This window comes from Electrophorus electricus, chromosome 7 (assembly GCF_013358815.1).
Source record: "Electrophorus electricus isolate fEleEle1 chromosome 7, fEleEle1.pri, whole genome shotgun sequence".
NCBI lineage: Eukaryota > Metazoa > Chordata > Actinopteri > Gymnotiformes > Gymnotidae > Electrophorus > Electrophorus electricus.
The window spans coordinates 12,672,143-12,689,799 of record NC_049541.1 but is presented as its reverse complement, the minus strand read 5'-3'; the positions used below and the strand labels follow the sequence as shown (position 1 = coordinate 12,689,799).

The window sequence follows — 17,657 nt, the reverse complement described above, 5'->3', positions numbered from 1 at the left end:
TTATTCAGTGCTATGGATTTCCAATGCTTGCACCTGCTCCAGATGAAATGTATTTATTTGGTATGGGGGACATACACACAAAGAAATGCCTAATAACATCTCACAGGCAACTTCAGCAGTGAACAGAGTCACAAAACCCAGACAACTTCCTGGGCTGCAGACCACAGCCGTGACAACAAGCATTGATAAGCTTCAAGTAATGGAGATTAAAGATTTGAGCTGATGCTATAGTGTCACCTGCCAAAGAAACCACAAAGAAGCTATTTTAAAAAAAAACAAACAAACACACACACACACACACACACACACACACACACACACACACACACACAGGGTGAACATGGGTGCAAAACCTGAGGTCAACCTAGTTTTCCATATCCTGTTGAAAGCTGCAACATGCAAAATAATTCTAGCAACAAACAAACAAACTAACTAACTAACTAACTAAAATCTAAACCAAACTCTCTCGCCCCAAAGTACATAATAAACGAGTGTGATATCTGTCCGTCAGTAATAAAACTGGCTGTCAGCGGTAATTCGCTGGCCTGACATGAGTCAAAGTAAGCAGGTCTTTGAACGGACCCTGTCCCACGGGCCATACTACCAGCCATCAGACGCGCTCTCTACCCACCCGCTAGGACAGACGTGGTTAACCTGAGATCATGGCGACTGTTGCAGAACCGAACCGCCTGTTGCAGTGGCAGGAGCCGCACAGCAAACGTGCTTACCCAGCGCGTGCGTCGTAACAAAGTTTCATTAACGGAGCTCGGCTTTGATGGGTCCTGGTCGCGTGCACCTGCTCGAACCGCCCCCCAATTTTTTTTTTTAAAGACAAATCCTCTAAAGCTGCGTGTCTCTCGCACCACTCCCCGCGGACGCAGCTCCACCACAGCGGCGTTATCCTCCACGGAGCGCGTGATCTCCCACGAGCTTGGGAGCAGCTTGGGAGCGAACACCAGCGCGACCAGCAAGACCGTCTCGTGCCTCTTGTTGCTTTAACCCAGCGCACGAGCTGGAGCGAGCCCGCTCGTCTACGTCAGCGGCTGGATCCTTAAAGGGGCCGCGGATAAAGACATCAGAACGTTTGTATCACAATCCTTTAAAAGAAACAGAAACTTGATTTGTAGCCTACTGTAAGTTAAAGCAAACAAGTAAATCATATGTTATAATAACAAATAAAAAAAAACGCTCCATCTATAGGCTACACATCCAGAACCCACAAAACTATTTCCTAGTTTTTAAACATTTTCTACTCTTGAAACAGTTCATTAAGTAATGTTAGATTTAACCTTTGTGTGGTTGTGTCATCCATCCATGTAACCTACATAAGGAAACTCATTAGCCCAATCCATTTTACCTTCTTAAAAGACCATCCACCTCTGACCTGTATCTACAGACTTCTGCTGATAAGAGTTCTCCCATTTAATGAAATTCAGGACTTTTAACACTAATGGAGGCTAAAGTGAAACGTTTACTTTTCAGCAATCAAAACTGGAATTTCAAAATATTCCACTAGAGGGCAGCCAAAAAATGTACCATTTTAACAACATGAAAGCCAAAAAAATCCCTAAATCTGAGGAAGAAAGTGTCTTATGATTCTTTGAAGATAATTTCAGTTTCTGTGAAATTTTGGCATCCAATGGTGATACAAAATAAAATGGAAGCACTTTTAAATAGACAAAACCCATCATCTTTCAAACATAATTTCCCTCCTCCAAAGAGTGCTGTACACATGTAAGAATAGCCCCCAAATCATCTAATTGAATGTGATTGAAGAGTCCCCTAAATCCCACACAAGCTCTGCCAAAATACTACACCCACTCCAGAGACAGTTAAAGAGAAGCTTGATAGAGAAGCTCGAGGGGAAAAGAGAGTCTACCTTTAATGCGAAGGCTGCTATGTTGCTGAAGATGTTTACAGGATATAAATCTGTTTTCCTGCTGTCAGCATGCATCTGGCAGCGTTAAATGAAGCTGGCCATCTGCACTGAGGGTTACTACTGGGAGAAAGCCACTGGTGGTTTGTAGAGAAAGGCGTGTCTGTGGAGATGAGAGTGAAACTAATATCCTGAGCTGTGTGCAGGGAGTCTGTTGTCCACGGGAGAAAAGCCAAATAATACGACTCAGATCAGAATGAATGCTCACTTTCTTCTTAAGCCACGGGGACTATCAGCTGGTATCATAAACTCTTTGTTTATGCTTATCTACCTTATGCTGATTTCACAAGAGAAAAGCCAGAGGGAGAGACATTTAAACTGCTGCTTTACACACCGTAACAAAAAGATAATGAGAATATCAGCCAGTGACCCTTGTAATGATTCCACTTGATTTTCAGTGTTTTTCTGGCCACAGTACAGAGACGCCCTAAAAACTGCACAAGGCACCTACTACACTGGCACCTCCAGGGCCAGAAAACATTTAGAGCATCAAGAAATGCCTTAAACCTCCCACTGCAACCACTCCACGCACTGCTGAACAATGTGATGACTCCTTAGACTTCTTCAAGGACAAAATCAGCCTATTTTACGAAAAATGTCCAAGCCGCTCTTCAACCAAGAAATCTCAACTCATGAAACCTCTTTACTGGCTCCAGAAAATTTGCATACCAGTTTGTCTAGAGTGTATTTCATCACTGACTTTGAAGTCATTGCTAAATCTTACCTTCATTCTTTAATCGGTCAGCTTGACCCTACTAAGAGTAGGACTTTGTCCTTAACATTTCCTCTTAAAGCTTGTCTCTGGAAATCTCTACTCCAGTTGCTCATTTCATATAAACTCAAGTCTGTTTTCTGGTTCCTTCTGTGCAAAAAGCTGCCAGCGTAACATCTCTCCTGAAGAAAACCTCGACTCAAATTCTGTTGCCAGTAATAGACTGATCTGCAGGCTCCTGTTTTTAGTGATGGGAAAAAGTGGTGGTTATGCAAGGCACCCAAGTGTACCTCTTATAGAGCTCAGTGTGGTTTTTGGCATTGTAAATCACAGTATACTGGATCTCCTCCATAGGATTGGTTAATACCTCTGCAACACTATGTAGTCTGGCCACTTAGGTGAACATGCATCAACCATTACCCCAGTCGCTCGCGATGTACCCTAAGGATCAGTTCCCAGTTCCCCTCCTCTTTTCCATGTACATATTATCTCTGGGTAAATCATTAGTAGAAATGGTCTCAGCTTCTACTGTTATATAGATGACATGCAAATGTGTAGAGGTGCTAGTCTCACCATTGCTTCTAACAGTTCACTTCCCATCATTCCACTGATTCATGCATTAAATGCATGCGTTTCTGAGTCAAGGTTCTGGTCGGATACAAACCTTCTCATGTTCAGCACAGAAGTAACAGTATGATGGATACTAGGCTCTGAATCCCACATACCCAGACTGCCCAGTGTTTCTCTCCTCTTTGATGGCGAAGCTGTGATGGCGAGCCTATGCAGCTTGTCAGGAATATTGATGTCCTTCTTGACTCCACTCTCTCACTAAAGCTGCCTTTATTCCCTCTCATAACGTTGCGCGTCTTCGCCCATGAAAGATACCAAAACTCTAGTCCATGCCTTTGTTGGCTCTCGAACTGACTACTGTAATGCCGTATTTATGGGTTTACCTGCTTGAACAAACTTCAAAACATCTAAAACTGAGTTGCTAGTGTACAAGTATACAATAGGTGATCAACACATATCACTCCCATTCTTTATCAGCTACATTGGTGCACTGATTAATGGACTTGTCCCACATATAGTTGAGACTGCTCCTTTTTGCTTTCAAAGCCCTACATAGTCATGCTCCAGTGCCACACCAGGCTGTCCTCGTTGGGCGGCAGATCTTTTCGTACCACACCAGGCTGTCCTCACTGGGCGGCAGATCTTTCCGTACCACACCAGGCTGTCCTCACTGGGCGGCAGATCTTTCCGTACCACACCAGGCTGTCCTCACTGGGCGGCAGGTCTTTCAGTGTTTTGGCCCCTACACTTACCACCCCAATCTTTGCGAGTGCTCTTCTGTCTCACCTTCAAATCTCAGTTGAAGATGTTTCTCTTCACACGGTATTTTTCTTCTTCTTCTCTCTAAAGAATCCTTCTTTCCTAAATACTTTTTGCATTCTTTATAAAGTGACCCAGGGTGTCAGACAGCACTATATATCAAAGCATCATGATGACAACAATGGCAACAATGACTTATTAGTGTACCTGAACCAGTGTGACACGGATCATTACATAATTCCCACTCGGCCTGGCCTATTAGTATCACAGCATTAACATTAAGTGTGTGAACAGAGCTGCATGGTTCCACCTCACGGTATCTTAGAAAAGCAGAAACTCACAAAGAGACCATATGGCCAGTAGGTGGCAGCCCAAGGCTATTTTAAAACCCGTCTCATTCCTCGCAGATCCCCGCACCTCTTATGAAACCGTTATGAAAGACGGACCTGTAGCACAGTCATGGAGTCGTCACATGGGCCAGTTAAGAATATGCTCTTGTCCTCATCCAAATCCTCCTGTTTGGGGTGGAGGGTAGTTACCTGAAATATGAATCCTATGAATTGGCGAAAAGCACTAAAGTCAATTTCAGCCCATGGTTACTGGATCAGAGTGACCCAGGAGCCACTATGGTGTCCATGAGGTACAATTTTAAGAAGTTCCTCTTACAGTACTGCTGTTAATGCTGATAACATTGTCTCAGAAACTTTCAAAAATGATGTCATGGAGAGGAAAGAGTTATCAGTCCTTGAACTCCACACCCCATAGGCGATTTCCGCCTGTTGATTCCCGTACCATCGCACAATGTTCAAATCTTTCTTGCTCTCTGTCCCCTGACTCTCTCCTTGTGTACCCTTCCAGTGGCAACAGGTACAGAAATCCTCCACCCCCCGCTGCTCTGCAGATGAAGGAAAACTATTGTTATGTCTCTGACTGACATTTCTTAAGCTGGCTGTAACTCTATCCCCTCATCTACCCTTACACTCAAACAAAATGGAGGCCTTGGCCCTGGCCCCTGTCTGACAGCTCCCCCCCCAGAGCTGATCTCTGTCCTGTGACTCAGCCAAGGAATGCATGGTTATAGCCATTAGCCATGCGCAGTCATTGTGGATTTTGTGTGTTTATGAAATATGCCAGGTTTTCTTCCCCATCCTCCCCTTTTTTCTTATTATGCCTGCTTATCTTAGAGAGAGAGAGAGAGAGAGAGTGTTTAGCCTGGAATCCCTAGTTGAGTTAGGAACATATGGCTATATGTGGGGAAAGACATGTATGAAAAGCTGTTGGCCACATGACATGAGATAGCCCAGCTGCTATCATCGTCCTCCTACGATGGCTTACACCATGTGTTCGCCCATGCCCTGGAACGGTGGCAGCACGCACAAGTCTTCTGCCCCTGCTGCTTCCCACAGCGCTGAGCTGCTCAACAAGTGACACCTTCCCCACCGCTTTCATTCATGTAGCACAGTAGCTTCCCGTAGTTAACACGCTACGCAGTAAACAGTGGGCCCGCAACCTCTCAACCTGGGCTGGATGCAGGTCTTACCGTAACCTTGTACAGTACTCTAAGGCTGCTTTAACTTATAGTGACCACACACACACACACACACACACACACACACACACATTATTAGTGTAGGTTTTTTAACCTTTAGGTTCAATATAACATTTACTAGCAGTCTGAAATGACCTTTGATGTGTTTCATCATTGCATGATTTTTTTTAACGCTGCTTCGTGAATTAATCATCACCATATTTAATGTCATATTCATCACAAGGCTAGAACAATGTTGAAGAAAATAGAAAATTCCAACAAGATTTTAATTTTATAGTTACAATCAATGTCCAGTGTCTCAAAAACAAAAATAAATATACATATAATACAAAAATTCCAGTGTTATTTGGGGCGGAAATATGAAAACACCAGCGACTTTTGATCAGGAGTGGTACAAAAACTGGAGTGGTCATCATCAGAGAGAGAGAGAGAGAGAGAGAGAGAGAGAGAGAGAGAGAGAGAGAGAGAGAGAGAGAGAGGGAGAGAGAGAGAGGGAGAGAGAGAGAGAGAGAGAGAGAGAGAGAGAGAGAGAGAGAGAGAGAGAGAGAGAGAGAGAGAGAGAGAGTGAGAGAGAGAGAGAGAGAGAGAGAGGGAGAGAGAGAGCGAGAGGGAGAGAGAGCGCGAGAAAGAGAGGGGAGCGTGAGAGAGAGACTGCTTGCACCAGTATTTTTCATCCTATCCTACAGTCATCTCTGGGTGAATTAAAAGCATTAAGCACATGGCATACACATTCATTTATTTTTTAGAAATGTGAGTGACCTTTTTCTCACATTTCATAATTAGCTCTTACAAAAATAAATTGTCGCTTAGTATTTTCATTTTTCTACAGTCTTATTCTACGACATGTGTATGGGTGTTAAGATCTTTGACATGAAACAAATTACTGATGGACTAAGGCACCACTGTTGCAAATCAGTGAATCAAGTACAAAATTACAGCATTGTGATCTTGCCCAGGACAGTCTCTAAAATTGCATGTTATAAAAACTAATATATATATATATATATATATATATATATATATATATATATATATATATATATATATATATTTTTTAAATATATAAAATGTGCCTGAAAACTCTTAACCATGAAACAGTTCAAATACAAAATAGAACCATTTCTCCAGTATCTACATAATAATTACAACAAAAACAAACAATAACCAAACAAACAAAAAACAACAAAACAAAAATGGACAGATAGTGTTGGGAACTTGGTGAAAACCTCTGTGTGTTTGCATTGCGAAATTAAATATCCCCCTGCCTCATCTGTTCGGAACGAGGGAGTTAGTCCTTCTCACTCATTCAGTTCAATAAGTACTAGTGGAAACACATCCTGCGAATGTACACCTTGAATCTGCATGGGACTTGTTCTGAATGCACAGCTCGGCATTGTGGGGGATGCAGCTTGCTGCGGTTTGGCACAGTTCATACGTAACCCCGACCCCCCCCCCCCCAAAGTGTATTTTGATGCATTCCCTTTGTTCATTCCGTTTCCGTGTCAGGCAGGCATACGCCTGCAGTAATACTGTTCTCCATTGGAGCGTAGAAGCTTAGCGACATCAGGGGTGAGGAAAGAGAGGCCCAAAAGGACGGCGCGACCGCGGAGGCCTTTGAGGAGCTCCTCCGCTGCTCCTGTCATCCTCAGACATGAGTGTAGCTGTGTTGCCCTCATGCAGGAAGAGACTCCTCTGGCTTCCTGCTGGGTCAGATTGAGGTTTCGTTACTTCCGCTGTGGTTGAGACAGAAAGGGTATGGAAGGAGAGCGAGAGAGGATGGGAGGGAGACATGCTGGTTAGATGGGTTTTCAGGCAGTGCTAATAAGACAGAACGAAACGTCATGCCAAGGTGCGGGTAGACGGAGGGCAATGCTGAATTCTGATCCGACAGCTCCACAGGTGTAAACAGCATCAACTCTGAACTGGACTGAATTAGAAGACATGCAGGGTGGTATTGGCAGGACGCACATTCAACGAATGAATGTTAATTGTGCATTTTCGTTCTCCATTCTCCCACAGATTTCCTCATATATATATATATATATATATATATATATATATATATATATATAAAAACACATTTATATACAAACAAAAGACTGGACTTTTAGTGTGACAGACTTGTACACATGTAGGAATCATGTGACTACTCACTCAGAGTCTGATTGGTTGCCTCCATTGATGGTGCCTGCCCGGAGATTCATGGCCATTCCATTCTGTTGCTCTTTGGGGGGGACGGCAGGGCGATGGGGGGGCTTGATGATGACGTTGTGACTATTTCCATCATTGGAAGCTACTGAGGGGGTTCGTGAGGAGATGGTTGGGGGGTTGTAGTCAGAGAGCTTCTCCCTAAGTTTGTTCTTCATGTTCTTATCTGTAAGTGGTGGCGGATATGTGATCTTATTCTTCAGAATACCTGTGGAGATAACACAAGTATTAGATTCCACTCAGTTTTTACATGATTAAATCCCTCTTTTCTTACATTCATCCAGCCACCAATTTTCTATCTAATCAATTTAGAAGATATTTCCTTAAATGCCCTTGATATAAAATACCAATTAAAATATATGAATTCAAAGAAAGGACTCTATATCCAGCAAGCAAAGCAAAGAGTTTTGACACGTTAGAGAGTTTGTCATTGCTCCCCCTCACCCTTCCTCTGTTCTGGTTGGTGGTTGCTGTTGGACTGGTTGGGGGTTGCTCCATCTCTTCCTGGAGGGTCTTTGTCTTGGGGGGGCTCCCCTATGTGGTTCAGCTTGCTCTCTTGGTGGAGTTCTACATTCACTTTGGTCTCCACCCGCAGCCGCTCTGCCCCTCCCGGCTCCTCACTGTCACTGGCTGTCGTGGCCTCGGTGGGCCAGTATGGCTTCACGTGATTGGACACTGCCTCCACTAGAGAGAAAGGAGAGAAAAACCAATCACAAATGCAAACCTGACATACATCTTAGCCTGGTATCATATTTTACATAAAAAAAAACAACAGTTAAAAATTAAGAATTAGAGAAACACACGCTTTCTCTAAAACTTGAGTGGTAAACTCTATGAATCGTGCACCTTTCGGCGTGCTGTGCAGTGGCTGGCGCTCGTTGTTCCACTTGGGCTTCATGTGGGCTTCATCATCATCGTCACTGTCGGAGGAGTGGGAGGACGCATAGGAGCTGCTGTGCTCATCCACGGACAGCTCGCTGTCCGAGTCGGAGTCTGGAAACATGACACGGCCCGACGTGCGACCATGACTCAGCATGCATGGTTTGCAAAACTGTAGACTTTTTAGAAATACTGCTAAGCCAACAAACAAATCCATGCCAACAAGAAAGCTGGACTCATTAATTTTGGTATCAGTTTGCTACAATGCAGCATTTCCTGTTAAACTGATGATGTGGATGGTTTACACCGAAGGGGTTTGTGGTGTGCTCTACTACCATCTGCCTTAGTGCCACTGCAGTGGAACAGAGGGGAATCGATGTCCATGTGTCCCACTTTAGCTGTGCCAGAGGAGCCACTGGGTTTCTGTCCTGAGTCATCTCTGTGTATGGGGGAGAGAGGGATGGAGTGACACAGAGAGAGAGAGAAAGAGAACAGAGTCCACAGTAAGGTTTCTCAAAGTCCCAACCCGCAGACCAGAACAGAGTGTAACCATTACATGTAGAGTGCATTATGAAGAATGCGTTGACATTTACGGTATTTAGCGGACACTTTTATTCAAAAAAAAGTTTCAGTTAAAATTAAGACTGAATACAACCTTAGGGTTAGGGGTCTTGCTCAGGGGCCCAACAGTGGAAATCTAGCAGTGGTGCGACTTGAGCTGGGAACCTTCTAATTAGTAGTCAAGTACGTTAACCACTAAGCTAGCACTGCCCTACAGCCTCGTACAGCCAGCCGGAGCCCCATAGGCCACTACCTCAGTTCCTCCAGCTGCCTCTACCCCCGGGCATATGAGGCAGCTGCTTTCTCTACAACTGGGTCCAGCTGTTCACCACTACTGTTACACAGTGCCTTGTCCACCTTCTTTGATTGCAGTGCATCAACACCAACTCCAGCTGGGGTTTCTGCCCCTCCATGTTGAGGATGATGCGCCCCAGTTGGTTCACACAAATATACAGATGAGACTAAATAGAAAATGCGCTGAGAAACTGGTCCCCTGAGGCCAGGACGTCCACGCTGAAAGTGAAGGACGGTAGAGCAAGTCCAAACCTCTCCCCCATCCTGTGGTATCTTGATCTGAGCTGCAGTGCAGTCCGGACGCGCATCTGGTAATTAGGTCGGTGTGAGGAGACGTGATACCGAGCTTTGTAGTGAAAGGCTACCTTCATCAGGGAAAACTCTGACGTGTGCTGGGCTGCTAATGTTAAATCAATGACAACATGCACATGCACATGCACAAGGTGAGTGTGTGTGCGCGCATGCGCGCGGATGGGCACTGCTGAAGCAAAGCAGAGGCGGAGCCATGCACTCGAGGTGTATGTGGAAGAGGAAAGATGTGTGCAGTTTTCCACATGATTTCAAAATGAACTGATCAAAGTAAAGAAGTTAAGACATCTGAAATGAAAGGATATAAAAATAAAGAATAAATCCAGTACAAACACAGAGAGTGAAGGACTGATAGAGAGAGAGAGAGGTAAAGTGTCGCAGGGCCATGCTCCCAGTAGCCTGTTACCTGAAGGCGTAAGCGAGGTAACCACTGTGGCTCTTGGCTGACCTGATGGTGCTCTCCAGTGACACGGTGGACTCTCCGATGGCTGAGCGGAACAGGTTGCCATCCTCTGTGTGCGTGTTGTTGCAGTTCAGAGAGCGCTGAGAGGAAATGGACAGAGATGCCCAGTTTAGGAGCAACTCCCAACAGGGTTGGTGTCAGGGGAGAAAGGCAGCAGTTACTGGGATCCTCTAACTCCACACACCGTCATCTCCCCTCACCCTCACCTCCACACACCGTCATCTCCCCTCACCGTCACCTCCACACACCGTCATCTCCCCTCACCGTCACCTCCACACACCGTCATCTCCCCTCACCGTCACCTCCACACACCGTCATCTCCCCTCACCGTCACCTCCACACACCGTCATCTCCCCTCACCGTCACCTCCACACACCGTCATCTCCCCTCACCGTCACCTCCACACACCGTCATCTCCCCTCACCGTCACCTCCACACACCGTCATCTCCCCTCACCATCACCTCCACACACCGTCATCTCCCCTCACCATCACCTCCACACACCGTCATCTCCACACACCGTCACCTCCACACACCGTCATCTCCCCTCACCATCACCTCCACACACCGTCATCTCCCCTCACCATCACCTCCACACACCGTCATCTCCCCTCACCGTCACCTCCACACACTATCAACTTCCCTCACTATCACCTCCCCTCACTCACAGTGAGCAGGGAGGCACGCGTGGTGGTAGAGTCCTCCGGCAGGGGCTTCTTCCCCGTGAACACACTCTTCAGGTTCTTCCTCACTTCCTTGTTCAGCACACAGTGGAAGAAGAATATGAAAATTCCCTGCAAAACGCAGAAAGAGAGAGTTAGTGAAGTGACGCCATACAGTTCAAAGACACTGCAATTCAAAGATACACCCACATCTCAGTTCAGTCAAGCTATCTGTTATGCAGAGAATGGTTAGCCAAACAAAACATTAATTGCAAAATGATTAAATGCAGATATCAGATATCTTTACTTTATCTGTTACAGCAGGCAAGGCACCAGTTGCTCCAGTTCTGTTCAAATACACGACTATAAATTCAGGCTCTTTGACAACATGGCTCAGAAACATGTTCAAAATAACTTCTGCATCTCCAGTGTTCTTCTATACCCCCAATGTTCAACTGTTGGAAGCTCTAATGCCCAAAATGGGCTAGTTCAAATCTGACCAACCGTAGACTTAAATGGTGTATTAGAGTGCGTGCGCAGCCTCGGTTGGCTCCGTGTCATTAGCTGTGCTGGTCTTACCTGCAAACAACTAAACGCAGCAAACAGGTAGTGGAAGGTCATAATGTCGCTGTTAACAGCCATGAGTCCCAGCAGCCAAGTGGCGCTGATGAGCAGCAGAAGCAGGAAGGCCATCCGCAGCGCGGGACTGGACACACACACACACACACATACACACACACACACACACACACACACACACACACAAAACAATGACATAAATCTCAACTGCATTTATATCCTGCTCTGAGCCAAGGCGGAGCTGGGCACATGGCACACTCACATGGCCCCGGACTTCTCAAAGCTCCTCTGTCTGCGGCCGCACGATGCTTTGGCCGCCATCACAAAGATCACCATATTGACCTGCAGTGCACATCGATTCCAGTGAGAAATTTTCAAAATAAGAGTCAATGGACTTTTTATAAATAACCTTTACTGGTATATCTTTCTTCAGCCTTAATGCACAGCTCTCAGAAAAGGTTAGAAAAAGGCATAGTATTTCAGAAGTAAACATCTGAAGGAAGAAAGCACAGATATGCCAATGACAATTTTGTATGAGAGAAGAAATGACAAACAAAAAAATGACTAACAGAGAGATCAAAATCTTGTGTGTGTGGTAATAAACCTAATAAGACAAATATTAGATTTATAACCCATAAGATATTTTGAAATATTCTGTGATGCTGTACACTGACCAGAACGACAATGGCGATGGGTCCAGCAAAACTCCAGATCAGGGTGTCATGGACGGAGAGCCAGCAGAAGTCAGGGTTACCATAGCCCTGCGGATCCAAGCCCACAGCCAGACCTGTGCACCATGCACATATGCACTTGTGAGCACGCGCATGCAAATGTGCGCGTGCGCGCACACACACACACACACACACACACACACACACACACACACACACACACACACACACACACACACACACACACACTGGAGAGCAGGAAGGTAAGAGGAGTATGTAGTGAGTGGAGCAGCCAGCCTGGCCTCTATTATCTGTGTGCTACTGGTCTTTTTGCTCTCATCTTTGAGCATTTGCCAGCACAGTAAGTGACACCCCAACAGGGCAGCGAGGCATTGATCGGCAGGGGCCTTCATCCCTGAGGAAGACTTCCGAACAGAGATGAGGAGAGAGAGACAGGGAGAGAGAGAAAGAGAATGGGGAACAGACAGAGAGTCAGAGTCTCTGGGGAAGAGATGGAAAGAGAGAAAACGTGAGACAGAGACAGGAGAGAGGTAAAGGTAGAGACACAGAGACGACAGCTTTCCCACAGGGATCGCACACATGCATGCACGCGCGTGCGCACACAGAGCACTCAAAAGAGAGGCAAGTCCCAGCATGACATGATGGGTGTGTGGTTTGTGTTTGCAGGTGTCCGTTTGTGGTGGTTCATGAGATTGTACGTACACATGCATTTACACATATTCACCTCTGTGTGTGAATGAGTGTGCGTGCGCGCATGTGTGTGTCACTAACCGGTGATGACCGCAGGGATGCCCCAGCCGATGGCGTAGTAGAAGCGCATGTGACCGTGGTTGATATTGCGCATCTCGGTCAGCATGCGGTAAATGTGCAGGCCTTCCACAAACATCCAGGCAAAGGTACACATGTAGAAGAAGTGCAGCAGGATGGCTATCACTGTACACACAAACTGTGGGAAGAGAGAGAGGGACAGACAACAGGTCACTCATATGTGGCGAGACAAAGGAAGCTGGGCTGGGGTACTGTTACAAGACGAGAAAGAAAATGAAAGGAAGAAATGGAGAAAAAAACAGAAGGAGAGAGAGGGAGGAACGGGGCTTTTGGGAAAGCCCCATTTCAAGAGCCAGACTGAAGGGAGAACAGTAGGAGCAGGTGAGCTGTATATGTGCAACAGTCTCAGTACAAAGCTCAGCTCATAACTGGCAGCATTCCACTGCATTACCCCATCTCACACACACACACACACACACACACACACACACAGAGAGAGAAGAGTCATAGTCACAAAGTACATGTACAGGCAGAGAGTTCAAAGAGTTTGACCTCACATGCAATATTACATTGCTTACACAACCATGGAGTGTTTATCCTGTGTGTGTGTGTGATCATGACTCTATAAGTACCCTCCCAGCAATAAAAACCACCAGCCCCAGCTTGCCTCTATGATGACACCTACAGGGTGATGGCATAGGGGGCGGAGGTTGGGGCGTGGTGAAGGCGGGCCTGTGAGAAGCAGCACCCCTGGGGGGCAGGTACTGAGAGAAGTGCTGAACAGAACTGACCCCAGAAGCACATGCTCTGCTCCACACACAGACCGTTTCTCCGAAAACAGCAGCGGTTGGAAGGGGGGGGGGGGGGGGTGGGGGGGGAGAGGAAAAAAATGAAATGAAGATTCTGGAACGGAGTGTTCGTGTTCAATTTGTTCTTACATGTCACTTAATCTAAGCAACAAAAGTGATTAAGAAGGAGGGATTCCAATATCCATTCATGAGAGCTAAGCTCCTGTCAGCTCACAGCGTCCTCAGGCAACGCAGCCAGACTCCTGCACCTCAGAGAATTCCGCTCTCCATTACCTACAGTAATCCAGCCAGCCTTAGCGGCAGGAACGTCACAAAGAGTGCGGGGGGTGTGCATGTGTGCGCATGTGCTGGGGTGGGCGCGTGTGTGTGCGTATGCAGACCAAAATGAATAATTACAGGGATTTTATCTGTACCGATGCACTGCGTCTTTCTTATTCAGCTGTGAATCACCGGGATGCAAAGAGACGCTTTCTTCCCCTTCAGGTTATTCTCTACTGCTTGTCAGTTTCATCAGCGAGGCCTAACCCTTCCCAAACACAACTCCTAATTAAAGGCTACAAGAATGTCATTACTGGGGTTTTACAACGGGAAAGGGGCGTCCCAGGGAGAGAAAATCCCCCCCCAAAAAAAGTCCCAATAAAAAGAGTTTGTTTGTTTTTTTAAGACAGTGTCTTGAATCTAAAGAGTCCTTCTACCTTGTCCTTCACACCAACTATGAAAACAGCACAGATCTTTCAAGATATAATCACCATTTCCATATTGCGGAATCAAATGTCAGTTCGGAACAAGGGCTTCTCAGAATGCCCTGATTTTCGCAGGCCAAAAGGGAGGCGCTTCCTGTCTTTCCCCCATCGAGGGCGTACGCTGATAAGAGCTCATGCCGCGATGCCCGCTAACCCTCCACCACGTGCCCCGCGTGCTGGAAGACAGCAGGGGGCCTCACCGGATTGTCCGTCTGGTTGATGCCGATGAGGAAGACGAGCTCGGAGAAGAAGAGTGCGGCCACCAGGTTCTTGTGGATGCTGTGCAGGTTGGAGCGGAGCTTGCGCAGGGTGGCGAGCAGCAGGAATGTGAGCAGCAGGGCCAGGAGAGAGGCTGCCACCGTGGTGTAGGTGACTATCTTCAGCGGCAGCACGTTTCCATGCTGGATGGCACCACGGGTGCAAGTAGAGGGAGAGAGATAATGAGAGAGGGGGGGGTGGGAGGGAGGGAGAGTGTAGTTAGCAAACAGAGACAAATAAGCATGGGGACCAAAGAAAGAAAAGAAGTTGGGAGTTATTTTGAGACTGAAGATAAGAGGAACGGGTCAGCTGACGAGAGGCAGACGCTCTGTGACAGCACGGTGGATACGAGGGCAAGCACAGAGGAGCGTTTAGCTGTCCGGAGGACACGTTAAGCACCCTCGCGGTGCATGCTTGTCCTCCCCCGTGCTGCATACCTCTCTCCTGGAGATGTCCATGAGCACGGCGAAGCTGGTCATGTGGTTGCACTCGCAGCTGATGTGCGTGTGGTTTCTGAACACCAGCTCGCAGCCCTTTGAGGACCAGCCACCAGTGCCACCGATCCTACCACACACACACACACACACACACACACACACACACACACACACACACACACACACACACACACACACACACACACACACCAAAAACAAATAAGTCCATGTCTTAAAGAAAGACTATAAGACATGACACCCAAAACAACCTATGCAGATACATTCCAGCCCACCTGGATTTTTGAAATATTTTTTTTTATTGGTTTTAAGATTTAACAGTCGTTCACACAATGACAGCACTGTGCACATAGCACAGACTACAGACACGGCTCCTGCTAACAGATCAAAGATAAATGTAAAAACAAAACAAAAACAAACATTAGTACAAACTAAGATGCATAAGTTGCCACTGTAAGAACAAGTAAAGGAAAAGACACCATGCCGAACAGACATACCCAGTGAGGGCTGGAGAGGGAAAAGGGAAAATCAGGGAGAAAGGGAAAAAAGGAGTGGGGGGGGGGGGGGGGGGGGTCCTTTGAAATCTTAAATCTTGCTGCATAGTCACGAGCCAGATCACTGATACGATGCAACAGATAAGTCAGAGGAAACTGCATTACAGAGCGGAACCGGAGTAGCTTTAAGTACTCAAGAAGTGGATCCCATATCTTAAAGAATTTACGGGTGGAACCTCGTAACATGGCTCTCGTTTCTTTCTACGTTGTCCATATTTAAGAGCCAGTGAAAAACAGATGGTGGGACAACTGACTTCCACGTGAGCAGAATGAGCCTTCGAGCCAACGAGGGGGCAAAAGCTATAAAATCTGCTGTGTCGCTCGGCATCAGGAGGGTGGAGGGCAACGCAGCCAAGATGGTCACTAGGGTGAGATCAACAGGTACTTCCAGAATCTTGGAAAGAACTTGTCGCACCAATATTTATGGAGGGAAACGCAAGATAAAAACATATGGATGTGTGTGTGTGCGTGTGTGTGTGTGTGTGTGTGTGTGTGTATGTATAATGAGAGACTCACGTGATGGAGTGGTTCCAGAACACACACACAGGCTTGGACCTCTCCTCTGTCTCCAGCAGGGTGTAGTCCAGTGTGATGGGGTGTTCCAGGGGCAGGGGCAGGGGGCCATCTTCACTGTGCACCACCACGCTCACGATGGGCGTGTTGATCACCGGCCGGTTGGGCAGCCTGCACACACGGAGCGTGTCAACAACGGCCAAAGCGCGCCCGCCTCGGCTGCATGGCCAAATGCCATCCCGACACCTCCAAGTGCTCGGTATCAGATGGCTGTGGAATACCAGCTGTCCTAAATATTTGGACACACTCTCCTGGTAATAACAAACTTCGCCCATTATGAGAATGGCATGCTGTAATTAGTACACATCCTGTACGCGTGCTATAAGGTTTTATACCCCTGCGCTGTGATAAAGTGTGAGTCATGCAGGCAGACTCGGCTGGGCAGGTCTCCGAGGAGCTACAGCTAACAACACAGCCACGGTAAACCAGCGGGGAAGGAGGCCAGGCGGCGACATTACGGCTCAGCGTGGGAAAAAACCCAGCAGTATAGCATTCCTTTTCTCTGGTAACGTCCTTACATTGAAAAGCCTGCGTTAGCAGTGCGCTGCTGTTTATCTTCAGACCGAGCACGTTCAAGTGGCTAGCTTCTAATCCTGAGCCCAAAATGTCCAGGGGCCCCTCTGGTGACCTTTGCCCCCTGAAGAAGCCCAGAGAGCTGCAGTACCTGAGGCTGCGGCGGTCGGGGTCATAGCGCTCCGGCAACAGCTGCCCCAGTGAGCGGTACACGACGACGGTGGTCACGAGGAATGGAGGGGTGCCCTCGGCCTGCCTCTTCCTCCGCTCCTGGGTGTGGTCTTCCTCAGCAGAGGTGGACTGAGCCACGGGCTCCTCCGTCGGAGAGTCTGTGGGGAGACACGGTGAGAAGGGGAAGGATTTAGGCAAGATCCAACATCACACACCTTAAAGCTACAGCTCTACCTGTGAGGTCCGGTTGTCATTGTTGTCACTAGTGCTGAAAGTTCTACAGACCTCAAAATAGTATTAGTATTCTTATTAGCATTTCAGTAGTTGGCATGAGCAAATATAAATAGCATTAGCACTGCTGGTTATATGTCTGCCACTCGTGAGCGTTTACCCCTGTGTTGTGTGGATCTGAAGTTAAACTCTGGAAACAGGACTGATGACTTCAGGTCTTTGGGATATTCCTCCGTAATCTTCTGGAAGTTGGGGATCTTTGCCTTGTCTGGACTGGAAGAATCCAGGTAGTCTACTGCCAAAACTTTTTTGGGAAGAGACAAATTTACAGACCAATCAATAAAACATCCCAAACCATTCACAACTCTCACAAGTGGGTGGAAGAGGTGTTATTTGGGGCAGGTGGGGG

The 17,657-nt window shown here is 46.9% G+C and overlaps 2 protein-coding genes across 7 annotated transcripts in view; both read right to left on the bottom strand.

Moving 5' to 3' along the window:
* Positions 1–983, bottom strand: part of gramd4a (GRAM domain containing 4a) — a 26,624-nt gene extending 25,641 nt beyond the window's left edge. For both annotated transcript variants that reach the window (XM_027014573.2, XM_027014574.2), the window contains exon 1: positions 729–983. In XM_027014573.2, coding sequence (XP_026870374.2) covers positions 729–757 — 29 coding nt within the window. In that variant the 5' untranslated portion in view covers positions 758–983. The remainder of the gene's footprint in view (positions 1–728) is intronic.
* A 5,988-nt stretch (positions 984–6,971) lies between these two features.
* Positions 6,972–17,657, bottom strand: part of celsr1a (cadherin EGF LAG seven-pass G-type receptor 1a) — a 67,566-nt gene continuing 56,880 nt past the window's right edge. For 2 of the 5 annotated variants that reach the window (XM_035528406.1, XM_035528409.1), the window contains 16 exons: positions 17,409–17,552; positions 16,998–17,175; positions 16,277–16,444; positions 15,189–15,315; positions 14,694–14,894; positions 12,945–13,119; positions 12,156–12,268; positions 11,744–11,823; positions 11,482–11,608; positions 10,909–11,034; positions 10,184–10,320; positions 8,949–9,052; positions 8,581–8,727; positions 8,179–8,418; positions 7,681–7,942; positions 6,972–7,229 (listed from right to left, as the gene is read on the bottom strand). In XM_035528406.1, coding sequence (XP_035384299.1) covers positions 7,199–7,229; positions 7,681–7,942; positions 8,179–8,418; positions 8,581–8,727; positions 8,949–9,052; positions 10,184–10,320; positions 10,909–11,034; positions 11,482–11,608; positions 11,744–11,823; positions 12,156–12,268; positions 12,945–13,119; positions 14,694–14,894; positions 15,189–15,315; positions 16,277–16,444; positions 16,998–17,175; positions 17,409–17,552 — 2,360 coding nt within the window. In that variant the 3' untranslated portion in view covers positions 6,972–7,198. Of the gene's footprint in view, positions 7,260–7,680; positions 7,943–8,178; positions 8,419–8,580; positions 8,728–8,948; positions 9,053–10,183; positions 10,321–10,908; positions 11,035–11,481; positions 11,609–11,743; positions 11,824–12,155; positions 12,269–12,944; positions 13,120–14,693; positions 14,895–15,188; positions 15,316–16,276; positions 16,445–16,997; positions 17,176–17,408; positions 17,553–17,657 lie in introns of all 5 variants that reach the window. The other 3 variants (XM_035528408.1, XM_035528407.1, XM_035528410.1) reach the window with 3 other exon arrangements.